The sequence below is a fragment of the Stegostoma tigrinum genome, chromosome 34 (genome assembly GCF_030684315.1).
Source record: "Stegostoma tigrinum isolate sSteTig4 chromosome 34, sSteTig4.hap1, whole genome shotgun sequence".
NCBI lineage: Eukaryota > Metazoa > Chordata > Chondrichthyes > Orectolobiformes > Stegostomatidae > Stegostoma > Stegostoma tigrinum.
In genome coordinates, this window is record NC_081387.1 from 21,642,245 (window position 1) to 21,665,383 (window position 23,139).

A 23,139-nucleotide genomic window follows, 5' to 3' on the forward strand; every position below is an offset into this window, starting at 1 on the left:
GGCTGGTCAGCCAACTACTTGGCAGTGGGGGAAGGGCTTCATGTTGGAAAGGTGTTGCTGTAGCATGCACTCGGCAGTTAGGACTCACAAAAGCTCCCAAAGCCAGTATGTACTGCTAAAATTTTGTTTTAAAGGCACTGAGCGCCAGCCAAAATGTTTTAAGTTCAGAAGAATCTCTGGGAACCATTAATAGTTGAGCACTGGTTGAACTTCACAGTATGATTTACTTGGCGCAGTTGAGAAATTGTTGAGCTTGTAGAAACGTGTGGAGGCAATGGAGGGAATGAAGTGTCAGGACAGAAAAATCAGCTGTCTGTGGAAGAGCTAGAATTATACTGTAATTAGATGCTAGTGTGCACCGGGTATCCAGTGGTGTGGAGTCACTTGGAAAGAAATTGAATTACTAGGATGTGAGCAGTTATTGACGCAGCAATGTTTGGAGTTCTGAACTGAAGTCCCAGTGTAGAATTGGAATCCCTTGTAAAAGAAACAGGGTTTAATATTTGGTGACCCAGGTGTCATTCATGTCTGGAAGATTACTGAGAAATTCGTGGGATCTGACTCGTGTGCATGTGGTATTTGATATGTTCTGTAAAGTGTTCCCTCCAATTTGTCTACTAACACACATTTACTTCATGTTAATTTTGGCTATTAAAGTATAATATATATGCAGTACAGTTTTTTTAATTCTAACTTCTTTGTTCTAAAGTTTGGTTTTTGGGGAAAAAAAGTGTCTTTTGGCTTTATTTACAGCAACTTCATTGAGTTTTTTGAGAAAGTGACCAAGCATGTGGATGAGGGTCGGGCAGTTGGCGTGGTGTACGTGGACTTCAGTAAAGCCTTTGATAAGTTTCCCCATGGTAGGCTATTGGAGAAAATACAGAGGCACGGGTTTGAGGGAGATTTAGCCATTTGGATTAGAAACTGGCTTTTGGTAAGAAGGCAACGAGTGGTGGTTGATGGAAAATATTCAGCCTGGAGTCCGGTTACTAGTGGTGTGCCTCAAGGATCTGTTGTGAGACCACTGCTGTTTGTCATTTGTATAAATGACTTGGACGCAGGCATTGGTGGATGGGTTAGTAAGCTTGCAGATGACACTAAAGTCAGTGGAGTGGTGGACAGTGTGGAAGAATGTTGCAGGTTGCAGGGAGACTTGGATAAACTGCAGAATTGGCCCGAAAGTTGGCAAATGGAGATTAATACGGATAAATGTGAGGTGATTCACTTTGGGAGGAATAATAGGAAGGCAGAACACCGGGTCAACAGAAAGATTCTTGGTAGTGTAGGTGAGCAGAGGGATCTTGGTGTCCATGTACATAGATTCCTGAAAATTGCCACCCAGGTTGATGGTGCTGTTCAGAAGTCTGATGGTGTGTTAGGTTGCATTGGTAGAAGGATTGAGTTGCGGAGATGTGATGTCATGCTGCAACTCTACAAAACGCTAGTGCAGCCTCACTTTGAATATTGCGTGGTCGCTCCATTACAGGAAGGATGTGGAATCGTTGGAACAGGTGCAGAGGAGATTTACCAGGATGTTGCCTGGTCTGGAGCGAAGGTCTTACGAAGAAAGGTTGAGGGATTTGGGTCTGTTTTCATTGGAGAGAAGGAGGCTAAGAGCGGATTTAATAGAGGCATACAAGATGATCAGTAGATTAGATAGGGTGGACAGTGAGAGTCTTTTTCCGAGGATGATGACTTTAGCTTGTACAAGGGGGCACAGCTACACATTGAGGGGTGATGGATTTAAGACAGATGTCAGAGGCAGGTTCTTTACTTGGAGAGTGGTAAGGGCGTGGAATGCCCTGCCTCCCAATGTAGTTAACTCAGCCACATGAGGGGCATTTAAGCAACCCTTGGATAAGCATATGGTTGATGATGGGATAGTGTAGGGGAATGGGCTTAGATTAGTTCACAGGTCAGCGCAACATTGAGGGCCGAAGGGCCTGTTCTGCACTGTGTTGTTCTATGTTCTAAAATCAGTCAGATCTTACTGAATGGCAGAGCAGTCTTGAGGGGCTGCATGACCTATTGCAATTCCTTTTTACTATTTAATTTAACCTATTTTTATAATCAACCTGTTCAGCACTGTCATCACACACCTCTGGAGCAGGTGGTACTTGAGCCTGGACAATGGGAGCAGACACTTCAGTCCCACCAGTCCATGCCGACCAGATATCCTAAGTCAATCTAATCCTATTTGGCCCATATCCCTCTTAAAAGGCATCTGGGTGGAGGGTTTAAATATTGTAATTGAACAGCCTCCACCACTTCCTTTGGCACCTAATTATACAGACACACACACAGTAAAAAAAGTTGTCCCTTTAGTCCCTTTTTAAGTCTTTAGCCCCTCACCTTAAATCATGTCCTCTAGTTGTGGGCTCCCCTACCCTGGGGAAAAAGATCTTGACTTTCCATCCTACCTATCCCCCCCGTGATTTTATAAACTTTTCTGATTATCCCAGTCCACGAATAGGGACACTACCTCTGTGCCTGGGGAGGGCCCCAGAACTACTAATCAGTATGTTTGTAAGTAACTGGAATATCAAATATTGTCTACTTCAAACAATAACTTACTGGTCACTACCTAGAATGGAATACACAATTATCAGTCCCTTGGGGATAAAGCTTTGACCAAACTTTCGATCATTTGACCGAATATGTTCTTGTGTGCCTCTGCGGGTTGTTTTTTAATGTTCCTTTGCAGATTCTTGGGATGTTTAGCTATGCCAAAGTCACTTTAAAAGTGTAAACTATTCTTATGATACAGAAAGAGGCCACATAGCCCACTGATGTACTGACTATATGCACAAGTTATCCACCTGTTTCTACACACCTTCCTGCAAGTAGCCCTTCAATTTTATTTCTTCTTTAAAGGGCTGTACGTACTTACTTCCCCTTCACTGGTTGCCATTGAATCGGGATCCACCACATTCAGTGAGTGCATCATAGACCTCACTGTAAAAACAAACTCTCAAATCTATTATAATAAGCTTTCTGTTAAAACTGCCCTAAGGAAAACTACACATCATGCTAAGCATGTTTAGGGTTGTGCTTAGTCACAGAACAATATACAGTACCAGTTACTTGATAGAGAAACAGAAATTGCTGGAAAAGCTCAGGTCTGGAAGCATATGTGAAGAGAAATCAGTTGCCTCAGAACAGAACCTGTGCACTTGACTTCCCAAACCACTTATCGTTTAATACTTGAGTGAAGAAGTAAGCAGGGAAGTGGAGCAGGTTAATAGAAAGCACTGAAGATACTCTGAGCAGGCAGCATCTATAGACTGAGAAACAGTCGACCCTTTGGAGTTTAATGTCATTGACCTGAAACATCATTGAACCAGAAATTGAGCAATTCCATCTTCTTTCTTGGCTATTTAGGGATGGACTTGCCAATATTGCTCAAATCCCATGAAAGAATAAAAACACAAATGGGCTGTAAAATAGCTCAGTACCTTGCAATCCACCTCTCATTTGCCACCGTTATAATTGTAATCATCAGTTCGTCATGATATAGTACTTGTGCTGTGAGTGATGCAAAACAAAGGCTGTTCAGTCATTGTGCTGGCTCTTGGTTAGAGCTGTATGGTTAGCTCAACTTATCTGCTTTACCCCTTGCCTTGAAGTTTTGTTCTTTTCACTGATTTAAGTGATTCTCTTTTGAACATTACTACCCCTTGACTGTAACATAACTTTGAGTCTTGTTGCTCGAACCCAGTACATGATTGTTTCTTTTCTAATGCAGAATCTGAGCCTGTGAAAATTATTGCAAAGTCATGTATGATGACTGCAAAGTTTTGAAGCTTGTACTACTTATGTAGCAGTCATGCAAAAGTAAATTCATATTATTCTTTCACCACCATCTTAGGTATGTAGTGCATCCAGATGTGTGCCCCTCGCCAGGGGAAGACTCCTCATTTCCTCTGGCTTCCCAATTTTCCTTCATGTTTGTTTGCCCTGGTATTATTGCCCAAGAGACTTTAACTTTAACTTGATCTTTGAGTGATCTCTTTAAAATTTAAGTGGTGAGTTGACCTACGCCTCTGGAATGCTCTGAATCTACCCCCACCCCACCCTCTCTTTTTTTCCTCTCTCTCATAAGACAGGCCTTAAAACCTCGCTGTTTTCCCAAGCCTTTGGTCACTTGTAGTAGTATCCCACGTTCACCTTAGATTGGCAGAAACCCAGTTTAAACAGAAAAGTTGTTTTCTACTTCCAAACATTGTTAAAGCTCAGCTTTATTCTGGTATTGCGCCTGGTATATGTGACCTGTGAAGCACTCTGGGGATCTGAAAGTACCAGGTCTAATAGGTGCACTTCACCCAGGAGTGATTACATTTGTGTAACCTGTTTATTAAGCAAATCAAGGTAACAACAAATGTTTGTCCCATCCATTTTAGCATGAACCAGATGACTTGAAAAATGTAAAGTGATAACCTCATGACTGCTTTGTATAAATGATATCATGGCTTGACTCTGTTTAAGCAGCTTTGACTCCACCTCTATACCTCCCAATGCTTGTAGATTGGGTACGAGTAATAGTGAGGGATCTCTTGTATTTATACCATGCTTACATGTGTGTGATTTAGCGGGGGGAAGAAAACCTGATGCTCTCAACTTCTACCCTGTAGTTCGTGAACAGGCAATTCTCAGACTGCCTTCACAATGTGAGTGCTTGATGAATTTGAACTGGCATTCCCTTGATATTTATTTCAATTAGATCTTAAGATTGCAAACTAAATTACACAGCTGTTGTATTCAAAGTTGGTGATATCTTAAAGAAGTGAAATGAGGAACGATGACTGGACCAGCAATGTTCCTTCTAAACTAAGCAACTCAACAGTTCCTGTGTGGGCATCCCTTTTTAAATTACTCATGTTCTGCAACTCAAGAATAAGGCAAGGTTCCTTGCACTTGCTTGCATCAGCCAAATACTGTAAAAATAAATTGGAGGGTGCCAAGGCAGTCAGGCATGGTGACTCGTAGATGTTTAGTTTATTAACTTGCCTTTCTACAGCACTCAAGTATTTGTGCAAGTGCAGAGTGTATTTCACTTCTGTGAAAGTATACTCATGTAGCACAGGTGAATTCTGTTTGAGATCCTGTTTACTGGAAAGTTTTCTGTGCCAGGCCTTGTTCCACAGGATGTAGAGACTTCATTTAAATGTGATTTAGAGTTACTGTGATTATTGCTGGATTTGAGTTGACTGCTGGCCCATTTCCTCCTTGATTGTCATTGATAGAAGTGGTCTGTAATTGTGAGGGCAATGTAGTTTTGAAACCAGCAGAAATATTAGGAACTTAGGAACAAAAGTAGGCTGTTCATTCCCTTGAGGGTATTTCAACACTTGGATCAATTTCAGATGATCTGTATCCTGATCCTATTCACCTACCTCAGCTCTTAAATCATTGATGCTCTTGCTGAATTAAAATTGCTCCTCTGCCTCAGTGAGCTTTTTTTAGGGGGCGTAGAGGTCCAAATTGTTTGAACTGTGCGAAGAAATGTGTTGTCGGTTTGCCCCTGTATGATGTACTCTCATTCTAGTGCCTTGCACAAGAGAAGATAAATTCTTGCAACGCTCCAGACCTGACTTCATTTCAGACGCCTCAGTTTGTGATTCCTTCAATCGTCAGCTATGCTCAAGAGAATACAAGCCTGTTTGAGCCTGATTAACATTGAGAAGTGTATAGTCCTTTTGAAAGCCTATCATTTTATTTTTGGCACTAAAAGTGGCAGAAGTACTTGATAGAGAAATGCTGTGTTTATGTAGGTGCTTGCTGATCTTTTTTGAGATCTGCAACCTCTGTTCCAGAAATTAGTGTATGTTGCACAGAGCATGACATTAAGCTGTGACCCAACTTTCTCACTTGGTGGCACCTTGAAGGTAGAATATAATATGTGAAGTAAATTAGACTCTGTAAACCCAGGTTTTTGTTGAATTCAAATTCCACCATCTTCCATGGTGGGATTTGAACCCACGCCTCCAGAATGTCACATGGGTTTCTTAATTTGTGAATTAACAGTCCAGTGATAATATCTTTGGGCGATCATTTCAGATCATTTCTTAGCCAAAAGATTAATTGTAATGAATTATTAGCCAACAACAGGAAAGTGAATAGTCACAACCATTATTTTGTAAATATCTCTTCCAAAGATACTTGTGTACATGGAGTAGAAAACGGTTCAAAAATATTGTGTTCTTCTGCACTTTTGTGTAAAAGCACTTTAAAACCTGTTGCTCAGTTTTTATTGATTCTCAATCTACTGTTCTATTACAATTCACTAACAATGTTTTCACAATAAATGTTACTCATTTTTATTCATTTTCAGGCGCTGTTATATCAGCATTTATCACCTTTCCCTAGTTGCTGTTGCAGTCAATGTAGTTTAGGTACACCAACAGTTTTGGTAGAGATGGTGTTCCAAAATTTTGACCAGTGACGATGGAGGAAAATTGATGTTGTTGCACGTTGTTTTCACATATAACATTGCAAATGCAGTGGGGTCAGACAGCATCCTTGGAGAGAGAGCAAGCCAACCTTAAGTCTAAATGACTCCTCACCAGACCTAAAGTGAAATGTGGAGGGGAATGGCAGAACAATGGTGTCGCTAACTGTCAGACTTGAAAGGACAGACAGCCCCCATTGCGTTGGGGGGCAGGGAGGAGGGGAGAAAGGACATGATAACATGCTGGAAGAAATAGGAGTTGGTTCGCAATTTGAGGGTGTTAAAATATTAAGTCCAGAAGGCTGTAAAGTGCCTAGTATGTTGTTCTTCCCGTTTGCACTGTAATTCACTGGAGCACTGCAGATGCTGAGAATAGACAAATAGGCATATGAGCAGGCCGCTGTGTTTAAACAATTGACTGGGAAGGTTGAGGTCCTACTTGAGGACAGATTGGAGGTGTTCCGCAAAGTGGTCACCCAATCTGTGTTTGGTTTCTTCAATGTAGAATAGGCTACATTGGGCAATTAATGCCATATGTGTCCACATGACTCCACTCTACACCCTCTCTCAAAGCTGCTCCAGTCCTCCGTATCGCTTCATCTTTTGCGCCATCCACAAACACTTGCTCCTTTCATACATTTCGCTCCTGCCAAGTCAAAGGAGTAGCTATGGGTGCCTGCATAGGTGTCAGTTATGTCTGCCTCTTAATGGGGTATGTGCAATGACCCTTGTTCCAGTCTGACACCAGCCCCACCCCACAACTCAATCTTCAGTACATCAACGACAGCTTCAATGCCGCAACCTAATCCCGCCAGGATATTGAAATTGTCAATCATTTTGCATCCAGTTTCCCCTCCTCTCTAACTTTCACATTGTCCATTTCCGACAATTCCCTTCTATTCCTTTATATCTCTGTTTCCATTTTGGGGAATAAACTATCCACTACAAAACCACTGACTCCCATAACTACCTTCATTGCAGCTTGTCACACCCCACGCTCTGCCAGGACTCCATCCCATTGTCCCACTTCCTTCACCTATGCTGCATCTGTTCGAATGATGCCACCTCTCAAAATGGCGGTGCTAACTGGCTTGCTTCTCCATAACCATCGTTTCCCACCCACTGTGGCTGCATTCCCCTGCTTTCACCCTATCACCTGTGCTTCCACCCTTGCCCCCTTCCCATCAATCACCAAGAGTGTGATTGGTTCCCCTTGTCCTCACATTCCATCCCACCAGCCTCTGGATTCAAAGGTTCATTCCATGCCATTTCAGACAACTCCAACAGGACACCACCACCAAGCACATCGTCCCCACAATCCCCTGTCTGCATTTCGCAGCGATCGTTCCCTCAACGACACCTTAGTCCGTTCCATGATCAACAGCACCATCCCCCTTCCGATGGCACCTTCCCATGTAACCACAAGGTGCAATACCTTCCCTTTCACCACCTCCCTGCTTACAATCCAAGGGCAGTATTTCACCTGTTTACTGTATTTGCTGCAGCCAATGTGGCATTTTCTTCTACATTGAAGAAACCAAACACAGACTGGGTGACAGCTTTGTGCAACACCTCTGACCTGTGCGCAAGTAGGAACACTACCTTCCAGTAGCTGGTCATTTTAACACTGCATCCTGCTCGCACGCCCACTTGTTTGTCCTCGGCATGCTGTTGCGCTCCCGTGAATCACAGCGCAAACTGGAGGAGCAAAATATCCTCTTCAGACTTGGCACTTTAAGCCTTCTTTACTTAATATTGAGTTCAACACCTTTGAACTGCGAACCAGCTAATATTTCTTTCCTTTCTTTTTAGCTTGTCACCATGCCCTCTCCCTGCTTTTCCACCTCTCCCTGTGGGCGCTGTCTGTTATTTCAAGTCTGGCATAAATGCTGTCCCCTCCACAGTTCACTTCAGCTCTGACGTTGAGTCATCTAGACTCAATGTCAGCTTGCTCTCTCTCCATGGATGCTGTCTGACCCACTGTGATCTCCAGCATTTGCTGTTTATAGTACAGATTCCAGCATCTGCAGTAATTGTTGCTACATAATCGTATGCGTGTGACTTGAACCCTCCTGGAATGGAAGAGGTTGGTGCTGTAGTCACACCACCCTTCCTACTTTTTGCACAAGCCATCCAGTCATGCACCGAATTCTTAGCTGTCAGTTGTGCCTCTATTGTAGAAGAAGACTCATCACCTTTTCCTAATTACCCCAATAAGTCATTTTCTTTGTCCCCTTATCTTTGACACAGTCCTGTGATTGTCCATGCTTCCTCTGAGAGGAATTGCAGCAGGCCACTTATGACCTTCAAAGTGCTCCTAGAAAGTTCTACTTTCTTTTTCTCCTGTTTAGCTATCTCCACCTTAAACACCACTACTGCACACAAAAGGTGGTAAGTGTATGAGATAACAGTGTGGAGGTGGAAAAACACAGCAGGCCAGGCAGCACTAGAGGAGCAGGAAAGCTGACGTTTTGGGTCCCGAAGAATGGTCCCAACCTGAAACGTCAGCTTTCCTGTTCCTCTGATGCTGCCTGGCCTGCTATGTTCCTTCAGCTCCACACTGTTATCTCTGACTCCAGCATCGGCAGTTCTTCCTATCTCCTGGTAGGAGGAAGGATTTTTTTTTCCCCACAAATAGCAACTGTTAATTTGAAAGCTGTGATTTGTCAGGTTTTTTGAGCCAAGTGTATTAAGGGATACAGGGCAAGGGTGATAAATGGATTTAGGTCACAGGTCAACCGTGATCTCATTGAATAAAGGACCGGCTTGAGGGGCTGAATGGCTTCCTTCTGTTCCTGTTCATACAGGTAGGGAATAATTAAGCTGGATCAAACATCAGAAAACCAGAATTTATCCATTGGAGGAGTCAAAACTTGTATGTTTGGTTGTTCTCGGAGTTACCTAGCTCACTACTGCCCCTTACTGGCTAGAATAAGGTACCATAATCGTTATCTTAGGATGGAGCATGTGCACTGTGGTCCACCTGGGCCAGCTCCATCTGCAACAATTGTTAAATGACCCTGTGGCTGTGTGGTGAAGTCTCATCAGGGATTGGTTGAATGTGACTTCTGAAGACCATCAACTTGGATAACCTGTCGTAGCCTTATCGTATGCTTTGTGACTGGATTGAGAATGGACTAATGTTGGTTTTGAACACAGTCTGGCTGGTAAATTGATGACAGATTTTTCTTGCACACTGCTCAGTATTTGGCAGAACCTCAAGCTCTCCACTTCTGTTTGTGACTGTGTGGTTGGATAGATGTCAGCTTGTGCAAACTGGATTGGCATGCTAACTTAGTTACTGTGTGCAGCTTGTAAGCGTAGATCCATTTCAGTTCCTCGTGTCTTGCGCACTTTGAATTCTGGAAGGTGAAAAATGTAACACTCATTCTGTCATTTCTATTGCATTCTTTATCTTACAGAATGTAAAAATGGTTTGCCTTGAAGGATGAGGAAGTTGGCAGTTGAGTTGGAAGATGATCTGGAGAAGTGTTTGTAAAGATGGAAATTTCCACCATGGGCTACCTGAAAGCTTTTATCAATTGATTAATATTGATGCAACTAAATAAGGAGAAACTGTTTCCAGTGGCAGGGGGGGTCATCAGGAAATGATCCAGAGAGAGAGCTAAGTGCAAACTAAGTTGTGATCTGCAATGCATTGTCTGAATACTCTGATATTCAATAACAAATTTCATTGTATCAGTTCTTTTTTTGAGCAAAACCAGCGGGGTGCTACTGATTGGATTGATTTCTCATGCCATGTGTACTGGAGTACAGTGAAAAGCTTTGTTTACGAGCTGCACAGGCAGGTCATAGTAAACAAAGGATGTACAGATCAAAAAAGATGCAGACAGAGGCATAAAGGTTACATCGTGCTAGGAATGATCAACATTAGCAGGATCAGCATTACTTGAGGCTAGAGTCCATTGATTAGTCTGATAATGGCTGGGAAGAAGCTGTTCCTGAACCTGTGTGTGTGTGTGTGTGTGTGTGTGTGTTCAGGCTTCTATATTTTCTGCCTGAGGAAAATGGTTGTAGGAGGTTGTTACTGAGGTGTGATGGGTCTTTGTTGGCAGCCTTTAAATAGCTGGTAAAAGTTGAATGGGCTGAATAAGGTATTTTTCTGATTCTTAGTACAGTGTAAGGAATAGCTAGGGTGAAAAAAATTAAGTTGGAGCCTAAGGTTGGAGAAGGATTTCAAGGAGAAGATGGTGAGGCTATAAGGGCCTGTGTGTGTGTGGGATGAAGATTAACTTGAGGAATGAAAATGTAAATAATCAGTCATTTTCTTTCAGATGCCTGCCTGTATGACTGTGAAACAATGGAGGAGCTGGATGATTCTACTGATCTCTTTCACTGCTTTGACAATGTCACTGAGGTAACAGTACTTAAGTTCAAGAATACTTTGTCTTTTCTGCTTGAGTGTCATTGGGCTGCATCAGAAGTGCAGGAAATGTCAACTGACATGCTTTCCATCTTAAAAGAGCTGCACACACAAACTTGTGAACCAATTGGAGACCTATCCGTGGGCAATATATAAACTTGGTGTGCAGGCATGTCAGTTGACATTTCCTGCACTTCTGATGCAGCCCAATGACACTCCAGCACCTTTTGCCAAGTCTGGAAGACCTGAGATAGTATATAAACAAATCATCTTTAATAGAACCCGGTTCATGAATTGTTGAGATGTTGACCACTCTATATTTACATTTACTTTTCAGTTCAACACAAGTTTGGATTTGGATTTGAATTTGAATATGGACATTGATACATCAGACTTACCTTGGAGTCAGATCAATGGAGACATTTATTCAGGTAATCACTTGTAGTTAAACTTGTGAACCAAGGAATTGGAGCAGTCACCTTCCTGTACAAACAGTGAGTCATTGGATTATATACTTGAGGCAAGATTTTACTTGGATAGTGAGAATAATTGGCATGACGTCCTCAACTCTGTCGGGAGGATAGGGGTTCAAGATCCGCTCCCAGCCTCCAGCTAGACTGTCGTTCCTGGTCTCTGCTGGAGTGTAATGGTGTTTGGCATGCCAACATGTTTGAGAGAAGAGCAAATTAATACAGCTTTCAGTATCTAGGACGTCATTATTCCTGCCATCTGATCATCCAGAGTGGGTTACCTGCTTGACTGTTGCTATGATACCCGGCTGCATGTAAATAGATGTTGACCGAACAGCTTGCAGCGCACTGTACTTATTGCCCTGACCTCTGAAGTGTTGCAAGAAGCTGTGAATGGGGAGTATTCTTAGGTGAGATGTTCAAGACTAAGTTAGTCAGGTTTTATATCTACAAATAAGAAAAGAGTGCATTTAGGTTGCACCCTTTGCTGCTGCCAGACATGTCAAATGTCTTTAGAGGCGCTAAAGTCATTTTGAAGTGCAGTGTTGGAACTATGGCAGCTATGTCTGACAAAAACAGTCTGTTCTGGGGTTTTTTTGGTGATTTTTGTTTAAGCGAGAAATATTTACTGGGTCATCAGGGCAAAACTCCAGTTCTTCAAAATAGTACCGTGGGATCACTTGCAGTCACTTGACCAAGTGAAACATCAGTTTAATGTTTAAAGGAGGTCACTCCTGACTGTGCAATACGACATTGGAATATTGGTCTTGACTTTTATGCTCAAACTCTGGAGTTAGAGTTGAACTTGAACCAAGAGCATTTTGTTTCAGTGACAAGTGAGATAGCAGCTGACATAGAATAGAGTTGAGGGTTATTCAGGAGGTGGGGTGGTGACATGCAGCTAAGGCCACCAGTTGCCATAACATTACTGACTGGCAGACCTGGCTTGAGGGGCTGAATGGCCTATGCCTGCACAAATTCTGATGTTTCTATCTAAGTCTCTATGCTTTCCTTTTGTTAGAAACGTTCATAAAACTGCATATCATAGAATTGATGCCTAAAACTGGTAGGTATTTTGAACGTTTATGCGTGGCTACTTCCTCCAGTCTGTGTGCTGGTTCTTCTGTCATTTAAAAAAAACTCAATGATCACTGTGACAGTTGGAACTGCCGTTGCTGGAGAATCTGAGATAACAAGGTGTAGAGCTGGATGAACACAGCAGGCACTATCTTCTTCTTTATCCATCTTCTATCCGCTTACCCCTCTCTCCCTATTAGTTTGAGTCCCCTCCCTCTCCCCAATTTCTGAAGGGGCTAGACTGAAACGTCAACTTTCCTGCACCTCTGCTGCTTGGCCTGCTGTGTTCATCCAGCTCTACACCTTGCTATCTCAAGATGACCACTTTCTGGATGTGCTGCTCTTATGCGTCTTGTAACTTCAATTGGCCTTTGATTTAACAGTGCTACCTCCCAAAGCTTAACTTTTCTGGCAAATGTAATTGCCACTTCATTACCAAATTTTCAAAATATTGCTTGTACTTAGGTGTAGCCAGTTTCCATAAAACACATGGTGCTTTCTTAATTCCAATTAATCATTCACGCCCGTGTAATGACCTCTGATGTAATGCAGAGCATGCAGTCAGTGTGCAAAGGCCTACAGCTGTTAGTGAAAAGACCACCTAGAAAGCAGCAGCTTGCATTCATATAGTGCTCTCAACAGATTGGGAGGTTAGGAGACAGCTTTAAGTGCTGTGGGTGTTTTAGAATCTGTTTGTGAGGCCATGTGAAGTTGTATGTTTGCAGAGACTGGAGTAGATAACTTAACCGCAGCTGCCTGTCCATACCTCTCAGGAATGCTGCTGACCCTGTGCCTCTTCCGACATCATCTGAGCTAACACTTGCGATGTGGGCTTTGTCAGTAGGAATTGCACGCGTACATTTTGCTGTAACCAAATATTTGCATAAATGACTCAAGTCCATATTAGTATTAATTAAAGCTAGAACAAAAACAAAATGGAAAAGCTCAGCAGGTCTGGCGGCATCTGTGAAGGAAAAATCTGAGTTAACGTTTTGTGTCCGGTGATCCTTCCTCATTAAAGCTAAACTGTGCTTTCTTCCACAGACCTCCGAGTGAAGTTGGAACCACTTTCGCCGGGATCCTCACGCTGCTCAGATTCTTCACTTGCTTCCTCATGTGACATTCCCCTTTTTCCTCAGGTGAGCAGATAGGTTTGTACTCTACCTAGTTGATGCCATCTTGAATCAATTGTCACATTTAATGTGCATTTGAGGTAATGGAAAGGAAATTTGCTGAGATTACTTTCCAGCCATCCTCCTTTGTTTGAAACCTCTGTATACACATTATCCTTCAAATGCTCAGCTTGAGCTTCTCTGAAGATGAATAATTGCTCCTCTTTCACTTCAGAAAGTCCTCCAGACATGCATCCTAATGGAGAACGTGGCTGAAACTTCCTTTTCTCCCAAAGGGGATTAGATGTAGACATGGAGGGAAAAAAAATTGCAGGCTATTGGAAAAAGGCAAGAGGAGAAGGATGAATTAGCGACCTCTACCAAAAATCTACTGCAGACCTTATGGGCCAAAGTGCCTCGTCCTGTGGTCTATAATTCCAGAATTTCACTGACCAGTAGAAGGATCACTTGAAATCACCTTCCCCCTTGATAGTCTTCCACAGACTGCTGGTAATTGCAGGTCTCTTTGTCTAAAATGGAACATGAAGGGCAGCTTTTTCAAGCGTTCATCACTGGAGCAAATCTTTCCTGTTAACCACTCCTGCCTCTGGACAGCTGTTGACACGGTTACTATGATAACACTACCTTTGAGCCCTTTCTCGCTTTTTTTTTGCATTCACCTCATCCAGAAGGAGCAAAAATTAATTCAACATTTCCCCCCTCACCGCCATCAAACATTTGGGCTGAGGTGAAAGAGAGATCAATACCTTACAATGTTGCTTAGCGGTCCTCTGGCCTATGTGATAAGTGCAAACAGCATAGGCACAAAATACATATCTGGATCAGAAGTGAAAATCCAAAGAGGCTATTAACACCATAGAACATAGAACAGTACAGCACAGAACAGGCCCTTCAGCCCACAATGTTGTGCCGACCATTGATCCTCATGTATGCACCCTCTCATTTCTGTGACCGTATGCATATCCAGTAGTCTCTTAAATGACCCCAATGACCTTGCTTCCACAACTGCTGCTGGCAACGCATTCCATGCTCTCACAACTCTGTGTAAAGAACCCGCCTCTGACATCCCCTCTATACTTTCCACCAACCAGCTTAAAACTATGACCCCTCGTGCTAGCCATTTCTGCCCTGGGAAATAGTCGCTGGCTATCAACTCTATCTATGCCTCTCATTATCTTGTATACCTCAATTAGGTCCCCTCTCCTCCTCCTTTTCTCCAATGAAAAGAGACCGAGCTCAGTCAACCTCTCTTCATAAGATAAGCCCTCCAGTCCAGGCAGCATCCTGGTAAACCTCCTCTGAACCCTCTCCAAAGCATCCACATCTTTCCTATAATAGGGCGACCAGAACTGGACGCAGTATTCCAAGTGCGGTCTAACCAAAGTTTTATAGAGCTGCAACAAGATCTCACGACTCTTAAACTCAATCCCCCTGTTAATGAAAGCCAAAACACCATATGCTTTCTTAACAACCCTGTCCATTTGGGTGGCCATTTTAAGGGATCTATTTATCTGCACACCAAGATCCCTCTGTTCCTCCACACTGCCGCCACTCGCTATTAATGACAGAGCTAGAGACAGAATTTACAGCAGACTTCACAGGTCAATTCAAACAGTGTGCAACAGCAGTTAGTCTGCAGAGTCTTATTTTATCTTTGAACTGCAGCTCATCAGATCTGTGACTAAAAGTACAGTGTGGTAGAAAGTGTACGGTAAAAGTGATTGAAGAGCAGTCTAGAATGTAAATGTGGGGAAGGAGTGATGGATACAAATTGAGTAATATAATTCCCAGTCACTTCTAGTGTGGTCTTAACTAGGGAATTACCCAAACACCTACGTCTCTCTATACACTAGCCTGAAAATCGCTCACTTTCGGAGTGGCCAGGGTCCGAGATGCTTAACCCCTCATCATCCAGGAAAAGCTAATGTAAGGGCATGGAGTGGGGGCTTTGAGAAGAATGAGAAACAAGCCATTTGTGTCAAATTGTACCAGTCGTGTCAAGACACTGTTTCCTTTTCTTTTCCAATGCAAAACTTCAGACAGTAAACACGGAACCAACTCTTCCAGTTGTGAAAACTGAGGATCCTCCTACACCACCCTGTGTATTTGGGGATGTTCTCAACCCACCGCCGAACACTGTCCAGCTCGGTGTGGTGAAAAAGGAAAATGGGACCTCGCCAGTGAAACAAGGACCAGCAAGTAAATGGCATTCTTTAATTGATAAAATGTAACCTTTCCAAAAATAGTGATGTTTTGAGAGTGAGGCTTGGTCTAATCCTCCGAAAGAGAACATTTTGAGTCAAAGTCCTGACAATTGCAGTTTCCAGGTTGGCAAATGGAACCAGTTATGTCTCATGCTTAACCTACATGCTACACAGAATAGGCAATAGCAAGGTCTGCATTTGCTAGAGTTAGAGTCAATACAGTGTAGAGCTGGAGGAACACAGCAGGTCAGGCTTCATCAGAGGAGGAAGCAAGTTGATGTTTCTGGTTTACACACTTCTTCAGGACTCGGTGACTTTCCTGCTCCTCTGCAGCCTGAACTGCTGTGTTCCTCCAGTTCCACACTATATTAATGCTACACGGAGAATTTTATTACACGTCCACTGGGGTTTGCCTGCCAAGTGAAAAATGGTCACTTCTTCAGGGAAACAAAAAGGGCTGAACCACTTCAGTTCATATTGGAGAAGTCCTTGGAGTTGTTAAGGAATAGAATTTGTTATCATGTATCCAGGACCCATAGTGAGATTACACTGCAGGCCTGTGAACTGTTTGCTCTCCATTTTATTGAAAAGTGTGCCGAGTCACTAAGAGTACAAAAGTGAGTACAAAAATGGTCTACCAGAACGAGGTTAGAACTGAGGTTATAATTATTAGGAAAGTGATCTTGTTCAGAACAAGAAGGATGGGGATGCAGTGTGGGTAGATATTATTGGCGACCTGAAACCTTCAAAATTACCAAGGGATTCAAGAGAATAGACAAGGGACCTTCCAACTTGCTGGAAGCAAAATGAGCATGACTTCAGAATCTGATTCTCAATCTCTAACCACAAAAATCTGTTTTGATCATTCAGAAGAAACATGTTTGCAACCAGTGTGGTTGAAACCCAGGAGTTTTTGAGGACAAAAACATGGATATGTTTCAGAAGAAGCTCTAAGTAGATGAGGGAGAAAGAAGCAGAAGGGATTGTTGGACAGAGGAAAGTGGGAAGAGGTTCCTGTGGAACCTAAAACACTAAGATACACAGTCGAACTAAATGAATTGTAGCTAATGTCTGATTAATCAAGCAGACAAAACATTGGTCTGAAGTAGTGTTAGGTTCCTTCTTTTGGTCCTCAAGAACGTGCCTTAGCCTCTGCTTGAGACAAATGCCTGACTGATGCACCAGTTGGTGCTGAACTGAGAATTGTTTCATGCTGCCATCCAATCTGATTGAGACAGGCTGACCCTTCTGGCATTGGAGTCTTTGACACACTCAATCATTCCAACTGTTGTTTAAGCACAGGGCAAAGGAGTGGAAGACCAGTCACAGTAACCCACTGTACCATGCACTGATTACATTCTCCTTGTAACTTGGTGCTATTTGCTCCTTTCATCATGCTAAAATACAACTTCGGGTGTAGTAATGGAGCTGGGTGTTGGGTGTTAGAATTTGTGATCCAGTTGAGGAACATAGTATTAATTCCTGCAGTCTATTTAGCAGTGCAGGAGGTCTGATGTTTTCTGTGATTTCACTTTTGTTTCTCCGCTCCAGTTCAAACTACTGCAAAGGCCAATAGCATCATGTGCAACAAGCCAAACATCCAGTCAAAACCCGTTGTTGTGACAACACTGACCACTGCTCCAACCACCAGCCCAGCAAAAACCGTCATTCTTCAGTCTATACAGAACAGCTTGCCCGTGTCTCAGCAACAGAGTCTGCCGTTAAAGCAAACTGTTCCAGGTACACATCTGCTGCATTTCTTTTTTTTATTTACTGTGTTTCCTTTTATTCACAGCAGACATGTGGACCATGTAATATTTATTCACTTGGCAAAGGAAGCTGGGTGTGCAAATCATGCAGATCTTGAGAGGATTCTCCAAGGAAAGGGGCTGTTTGTACTGTCGTTGCTTTGCCAAAGAGCTGCTCAGTTAGCCACACAAGCATGTCCTTGCCCTATAGTTTTGACATTTTCACTTAGGCACTGCCTTTCAAGCAGGGCACTTTAGTTCAGAACTTACTGAGAAAGGAAACAGAAAACCGATCTCTCCCGATTTATTTGCTAGTTTCTTAAATCTGTTCTCCCTTATTGCCGACAGTCATGCCAAAACAAGTTGTTTCTCCTTATTTGGTAGTTAATAATGCATAAATGATGACTTTAGAAGTAGGCGCACAGAAGAAAAGCAGTGAGTAATGTTAAATTTGTATAAAAATTGATTCAGTCTCAGTTGAGAGTATTGTGTCAAACTCTGGACACCACTTTCTAGAGGATTAAATGATGTTTGATTGAGTGTGGAAAAGATCAGCACAAATGATTTCAGGGATGAGGACCTTCAGTTGCATGGAGAGATTGGAAAATTTAGGGCTGTATTCCATGGAGAAGCAAGGATTAAGAGGAGGTTTGAAAGAGGTATGCACAATTGAGAGGGATGGGGACAGAGTGCATGGGGAGAACCTCTTTCTATTGAGTTTGGTTAATTAGCAAAAGGAGCAATGGAAACGTGAAGAAATTTATAACTAAATCTTTTCACCCATTATCCAGTACTCCCTGACCTATATTGGCAGTTTATCCAGCAACAACTTGAGCTTAAAATTCTGATCCTTATCCTACCGTGAACCCTTCCTATTTATAAGACTTACTCTAGTCCTGCAACCATCCAAAGTAGCGAGTTTTGAGAAGATTTGTAGCTCAGGTTGAGGTGCTGGATGTGAGTTTGCTAGCTGAGCTGGAAGGTTAGTTTTCAGACGTTTCGTCACCTTTTTTTTTTATTTGAAAAAATATACTTTATTCATAGAATGTACAAAAAATAAAACATTTATACACCTACCCAGTCATGCAAGCCACTCCGGGTTACCCGGGGGTACGTACGCCAACTAAAGGGGAAAAAAAAAATAAAACAGAGAGAAAAAAAAACAAAGCAAAGAAACCGCCCCGGCAGTCGTCACCCCGCACAGTCCCAGTTGGCCCCCTGACCAGTTGGGGAAGGCGCCAGCTGGGCCCAGTTACCACATAGGATTCTTTTCCCTTTTCTGGACGAGGGGGCTCATACGGTGGTCTTTCCCCACCGCGCCTTGGCGGCGGCTGCCCCAAGCTTTAGCGCGTCCCTCAGCACGTAGCCCTGGACCTTGGAGTGCGCCAGTCTGCAACACTCGGTCGGGGTCAGTTCTTTCAGCTGGCAGACCAGCAAGTTGCGGGCAGACCAAAGAGCGTCTTTCACCGCATTGATGGTCCTCCAGGCGCAGCTGATGTTGGTCTCGGTGTGCGTCCCCGGAAACAGCCCGTAGAGCACGGAGTCCCGCGTCACGGAGCTGCTCGGGACGAACCTCGACAAATACCACTGCATCCCCCTCCAGACCTCCTGCGCATAGGCACACTCCAGAAGGAGGTGATCAACAGTCTCGTCCCCCCCGCAGCCACCTCGAGGGCAGCGTGCGGTGGTGCAGAGATTCCGGGCATGCATAAAGGATCTCACTGGCAGAGCCCCTCTCACCACCAGCCAAGCAATGTCCTTGTACTTGTTTGAAAGTTCTGGCGATGAGGCATTCTGCCAAACGACTTTGGCAGTCTGCATGGGGAACCACACGACGGGATCCACCCTCTCCTTTTCCCGAAGGGTCCTGAGGATACTACGTGCTGACCACTGCCTGACGGCCTTGTGGTCAAAGGTGTTTCCTTTCAAAAATTTCTCCACGAAGGACAGGTGGTACGGAACGGTCCAACTACTCGGAGCGTTCCGCGGCAACGAGGCCAGGCCCATCCTTCGCAACACCGGGGACAGGTAGAACCTCAGTAAGTAGTGACACTTGGTGTTTGCGTACTGAGGATCTACGCACAGCTTGATGCAGCCACACACAAAGGTAGCCGTCAGGGCGAGGGTGGCGTTCGGTACGCCCTTTCCCCCATTTCCCAGGTCTTTGTACATGGTATCTCTGCGGACCTGGTCCATCCTCGACCCCCAAATGAAGTGGAAGATGGCCCGGGTGACCGCAGCGGCGCAGGTCCAGGTAATAGGCCAGGCCTGCGCCACATACAACAGTACCGAAAGCCCTTCGCACCTGACAACCAGGCTCTTACCCGCGATGGAGAGGGACCGGAGCGTCCACCTGCCCAGCTTCCGCTTAAATTTGGAGATACGCTCCTCCCAAGTCTTAGTGCATGCCCCAGCTCCACCAAAGCAAACACCCAGCACCTTCAGGTAGTCTGTCCTGACGGTGAAGGGGATGAAGGAGCGGTCGTCCCAGTTCCCGAAGAACATGACCTCGCTCTTACCCCTATTGACTTTGTCACCCGAGGCCAGTTCAAACTGGCCGCAGATGTCCAACAGCCTACTCACTGACCGACGATCGGTGCAGAAGACGGCGACATCATCCATGTACAGGGAGGTCTTGACCTGAAGGCCTCCGCTGCCTGGGATAGTCACGCCCTTCAGGCTCACGTCCTTCCTGATGGAGGCGGCGAAGGGCTCCACACAGCACACGAACAAGGCAGGAGAGCGCGGGCAGCCCTGCCTGACTCCAGATCTAACAGGAAAACTGTCTGATTCCCACCCGTTGATCGAGACTGCGCTAACGATGTTGGCGTAGAGCAGCCGGATCCAATTGCGGATGCCCTCCCCGAACCCCAATTTGGAGAGGACGTCCCTCATGTAAGCATGAGAGACCCTGTCGAAGGCCTTCTCCTGGTCCAGGCTGACGAGGCAGGTGTCCACCCGCCTGTCCTGTACGTAGGCGATCGTATCCCTGATGAGCGCGAGGCTCTCGGCGATCTTCCTGCCCGGCACAGCACAGGTTTGGTCAGGGTGAATCACCGACTCCAGGACAGACCTGACCCGGTTGGCAATGACCTTGGCCAGGATTTTGTAGTCCACGTTCAAAAGTGAAATGGGACGCCAATTCTGAATTTCTTCCCTCTCCCCCTTCCTCTTGTAAATGAGGGTGATGATGCCCTTCCTCATGGACTTGCACATTTCCCCTGCCCGAAGCGCACTATTGTACACCTCCAGCAGGTCCTGGCCGACCAGGCCCCACAGAGCAGAATACAGCTCGACCGGTAAGCCATCACTTCCGGGAGTCCTATTCCTCTGCAAGGACTTGAGGGCTCTGGACAGCTCGTCCAAGGATATCGGCCGGTCCAGCCACTCCCTCATGCCGTCATCTAAGACCTCCGTGATAGACGACAGGAACGACTCGGAGGCCGTGCTGTCCGTGGGCTTCGTGTCGTACAGTCCGGCATAGAAGGATCTGCTGATCCTCAAAACGTCGGGCCGAGACGACGTCACCGAGCCGTCGTCCTCCTTCAGCCGGCTAAGCACAGAGCTCTCTTTGTGCACCTTCTGAAAGAAGAAACGCGAGCACGTCTCGTCCTGCTCCACAGAGCGGACCCTGGACCGGAAGATTATCCTGGAGGCCTCCGCGGCGAAGAGCGAGGCTTGCTGGCCCCTCACCTCGCGGAGGTCCTCCGTGACATCGACCCCCATCAACTGCAGAAGGAGCAGGTTCTGCACCCTTTTCTGGAGTCGCGACAGCTTTCCCCGCCTCTCTCTTGCCTTCTGAACATCCTTGAGGACAAAGAACCTCTTGATGTTCTCCTTCACCGTCTCCCACCAGTCGCCTGGAGACTCAAATAGGGGTTTCACGGTCCTCCAACCGGTGTACTCCCTCTTAAGCTCCTCGACGTTCTCTGGGGTCAACAGAGTCGTGTTGAGCTTCCACGTCCCCTTGCCGGCCGGCTGGTCGTCCTGTAAGTGACAGTCGGCCAACAGGAGGCAGTGGTCAGAGAAGAACACCGGCTCGACACCAGTGGATCTGACTGAGAACGTCCGTGACACAAACAGGAAGTCTATCCTTGAGCGGATAGACCCGTCTGGCCGCGACCAGGTGTACCTCTGCTGCGCTCCGTCTGCAGGGGTGCTGAAGACGTCGAGCAGCTTGGCGTCCTTCACCGTGCCCATCAGGAATCTGGACGTGACGTCCAGTTGAATCCCCCCACCCGCTGTCCCCACGCCGGATCTTCCATCTGCATCAATGATGCAGTTGAAGTCTCCGCCTAGGATGACCGGCCTGGACGTAGCCAGCAGGGGTGGAAGCCGCTGCAGGACGTCCAACCGCTCACTCCGTACCACTGGGGCGTACACGTTGATCAGCCTCAGGGGAGCATTCCTGTAGGTGATGTCAGCCACTAGGAGGCGCCCCCCCACCACCTCCTGAACTTGAGAGATGGTGAAGTTGTGCCCCCACAGCAGAATAGCCAGGCCCGAGGAGCGACAGTCGTTACCCCCCGACCAGATCGAAGGCCCACAGGTCCAGGCGCCGGACCATTTCCCGTACCTGCCGAGGTGTGGTATCCCGCACTCCTGGAGAAACAGGAGGTCCGCCTTGATGGTGGTCAAGTAGGCCAATGTGGACACACATCTCGCGGTTGACTTGACGCTGCGCACATTAATGCTCGCAATTCGTACCCCCATTGTGGGCAGTGACTGCAGTACCCTCCCCAAGTCCAAGGTCCAGCCCCTCCATCTGTCCCTTCATGCCCATTGCCCGGGCTAACTGCTGGACGCTCTCTGGGCTCAGGAAACCGTCTGTGCTGCCTTCCGGGTGGCATCCCCCCCCCGTCAGGGGTGCGGAGGCAGGAGGGTCCGGCTCCGGATCAGGCTGGGGACGTGCTGTTTCCTCCTTCCCGCCTGGAAGTTCCGGGGGGCCCTCCAGTGCTCCAGCGGCACTTGACTGGGTGTCGGAGTGAGCCTCAGGACGCCTCCCGTCACCTGGAAGCGGGGTGCTGCTTTCCTTCCCCCTCGAGACCTTTAACTTCTGCTTCGGGTGGGCCCTCTCCGAATCCTCCTCGTCAGAGGAGCTCTTATAGCCCCCCTGTAGCTGTCTCTTCCCTCCTGATTGTTGCGGTTCCTGGGCCCGTCGACGCACCTTCCTCCTCGCTTTCCGGACTGTAGTCCACTCCCCTGGGTCGCCTGTCGCCGCCTCCATTGGCTCCGGGTTGTCGGGGGGGATCGGAGCCTGCAGGGGTGCTTTGCTGGCCTCGGGCCCATCCTGCAGGGCTGGGCCCTCCTGCACGGCCTGGCCCTCCTGCACATTAGTGGGGTCCTTGCTGGGCCCTGGTGCCTTCCTCTCCTCCGGGGGGGCTGGCCCCGCATTTCCCCTGCCGGCGACCTGGGCGTAGGTGGTACCCTGCCGCGGGCATGCCCTATAGAAGTGGCCCGCTTCCCCGCAAATGTTGCAGCTTCTCTCTCGTGGGCAATCCTTTGCAAGGTGTCCCTCCTCCCTGCAGTTCCTGCAGATGGTGACTTTGCAGTCGGCCGCCATGTGACCTGACCTACCACAGGCATGGCAGACTTTAGGTTGCCCTGCATAGGTCAGGTAGCCCCTGCTCCCGCCGATCGCGAAGCTGGACGGTGGGTGTGCGACATTCCCGTCT

General features: G+C 46.0%; 1 protein-coding gene across 2 annotated transcripts in view; it reads left to right on the forward strand.

Moving 5' to 3' along the window:
* Nucleotides 1-23,139, forward strand: part of atf6b (activating transcription factor 6 beta) — a 105,567-nt gene that overhangs the window by 21,369 nt on the left and 61,059 nt on the right. For both annotated transcript variants that reach the window (XM_059639376.1, XM_059639377.1), the window contains exons 2-6: nucleotides 10,744-10,826; nucleotides 11,170-11,263; nucleotides 13,424-13,518; nucleotides 15,552-15,711; nucleotides 17,268-17,456. In XM_059639376.1, the coding sequence (XP_059495359.1) occupies nucleotides 10,744-10,826; nucleotides 11,170-11,263; nucleotides 13,424-13,518; nucleotides 15,552-15,711; nucleotides 17,268-17,456 (621 nt within the window). The remainder of the gene's footprint in view (nucleotides 1-10,743; nucleotides 10,827-11,169; nucleotides 11,264-13,423; nucleotides 13,519-15,551; nucleotides 15,712-17,267; nucleotides 17,457-23,139) is intronic.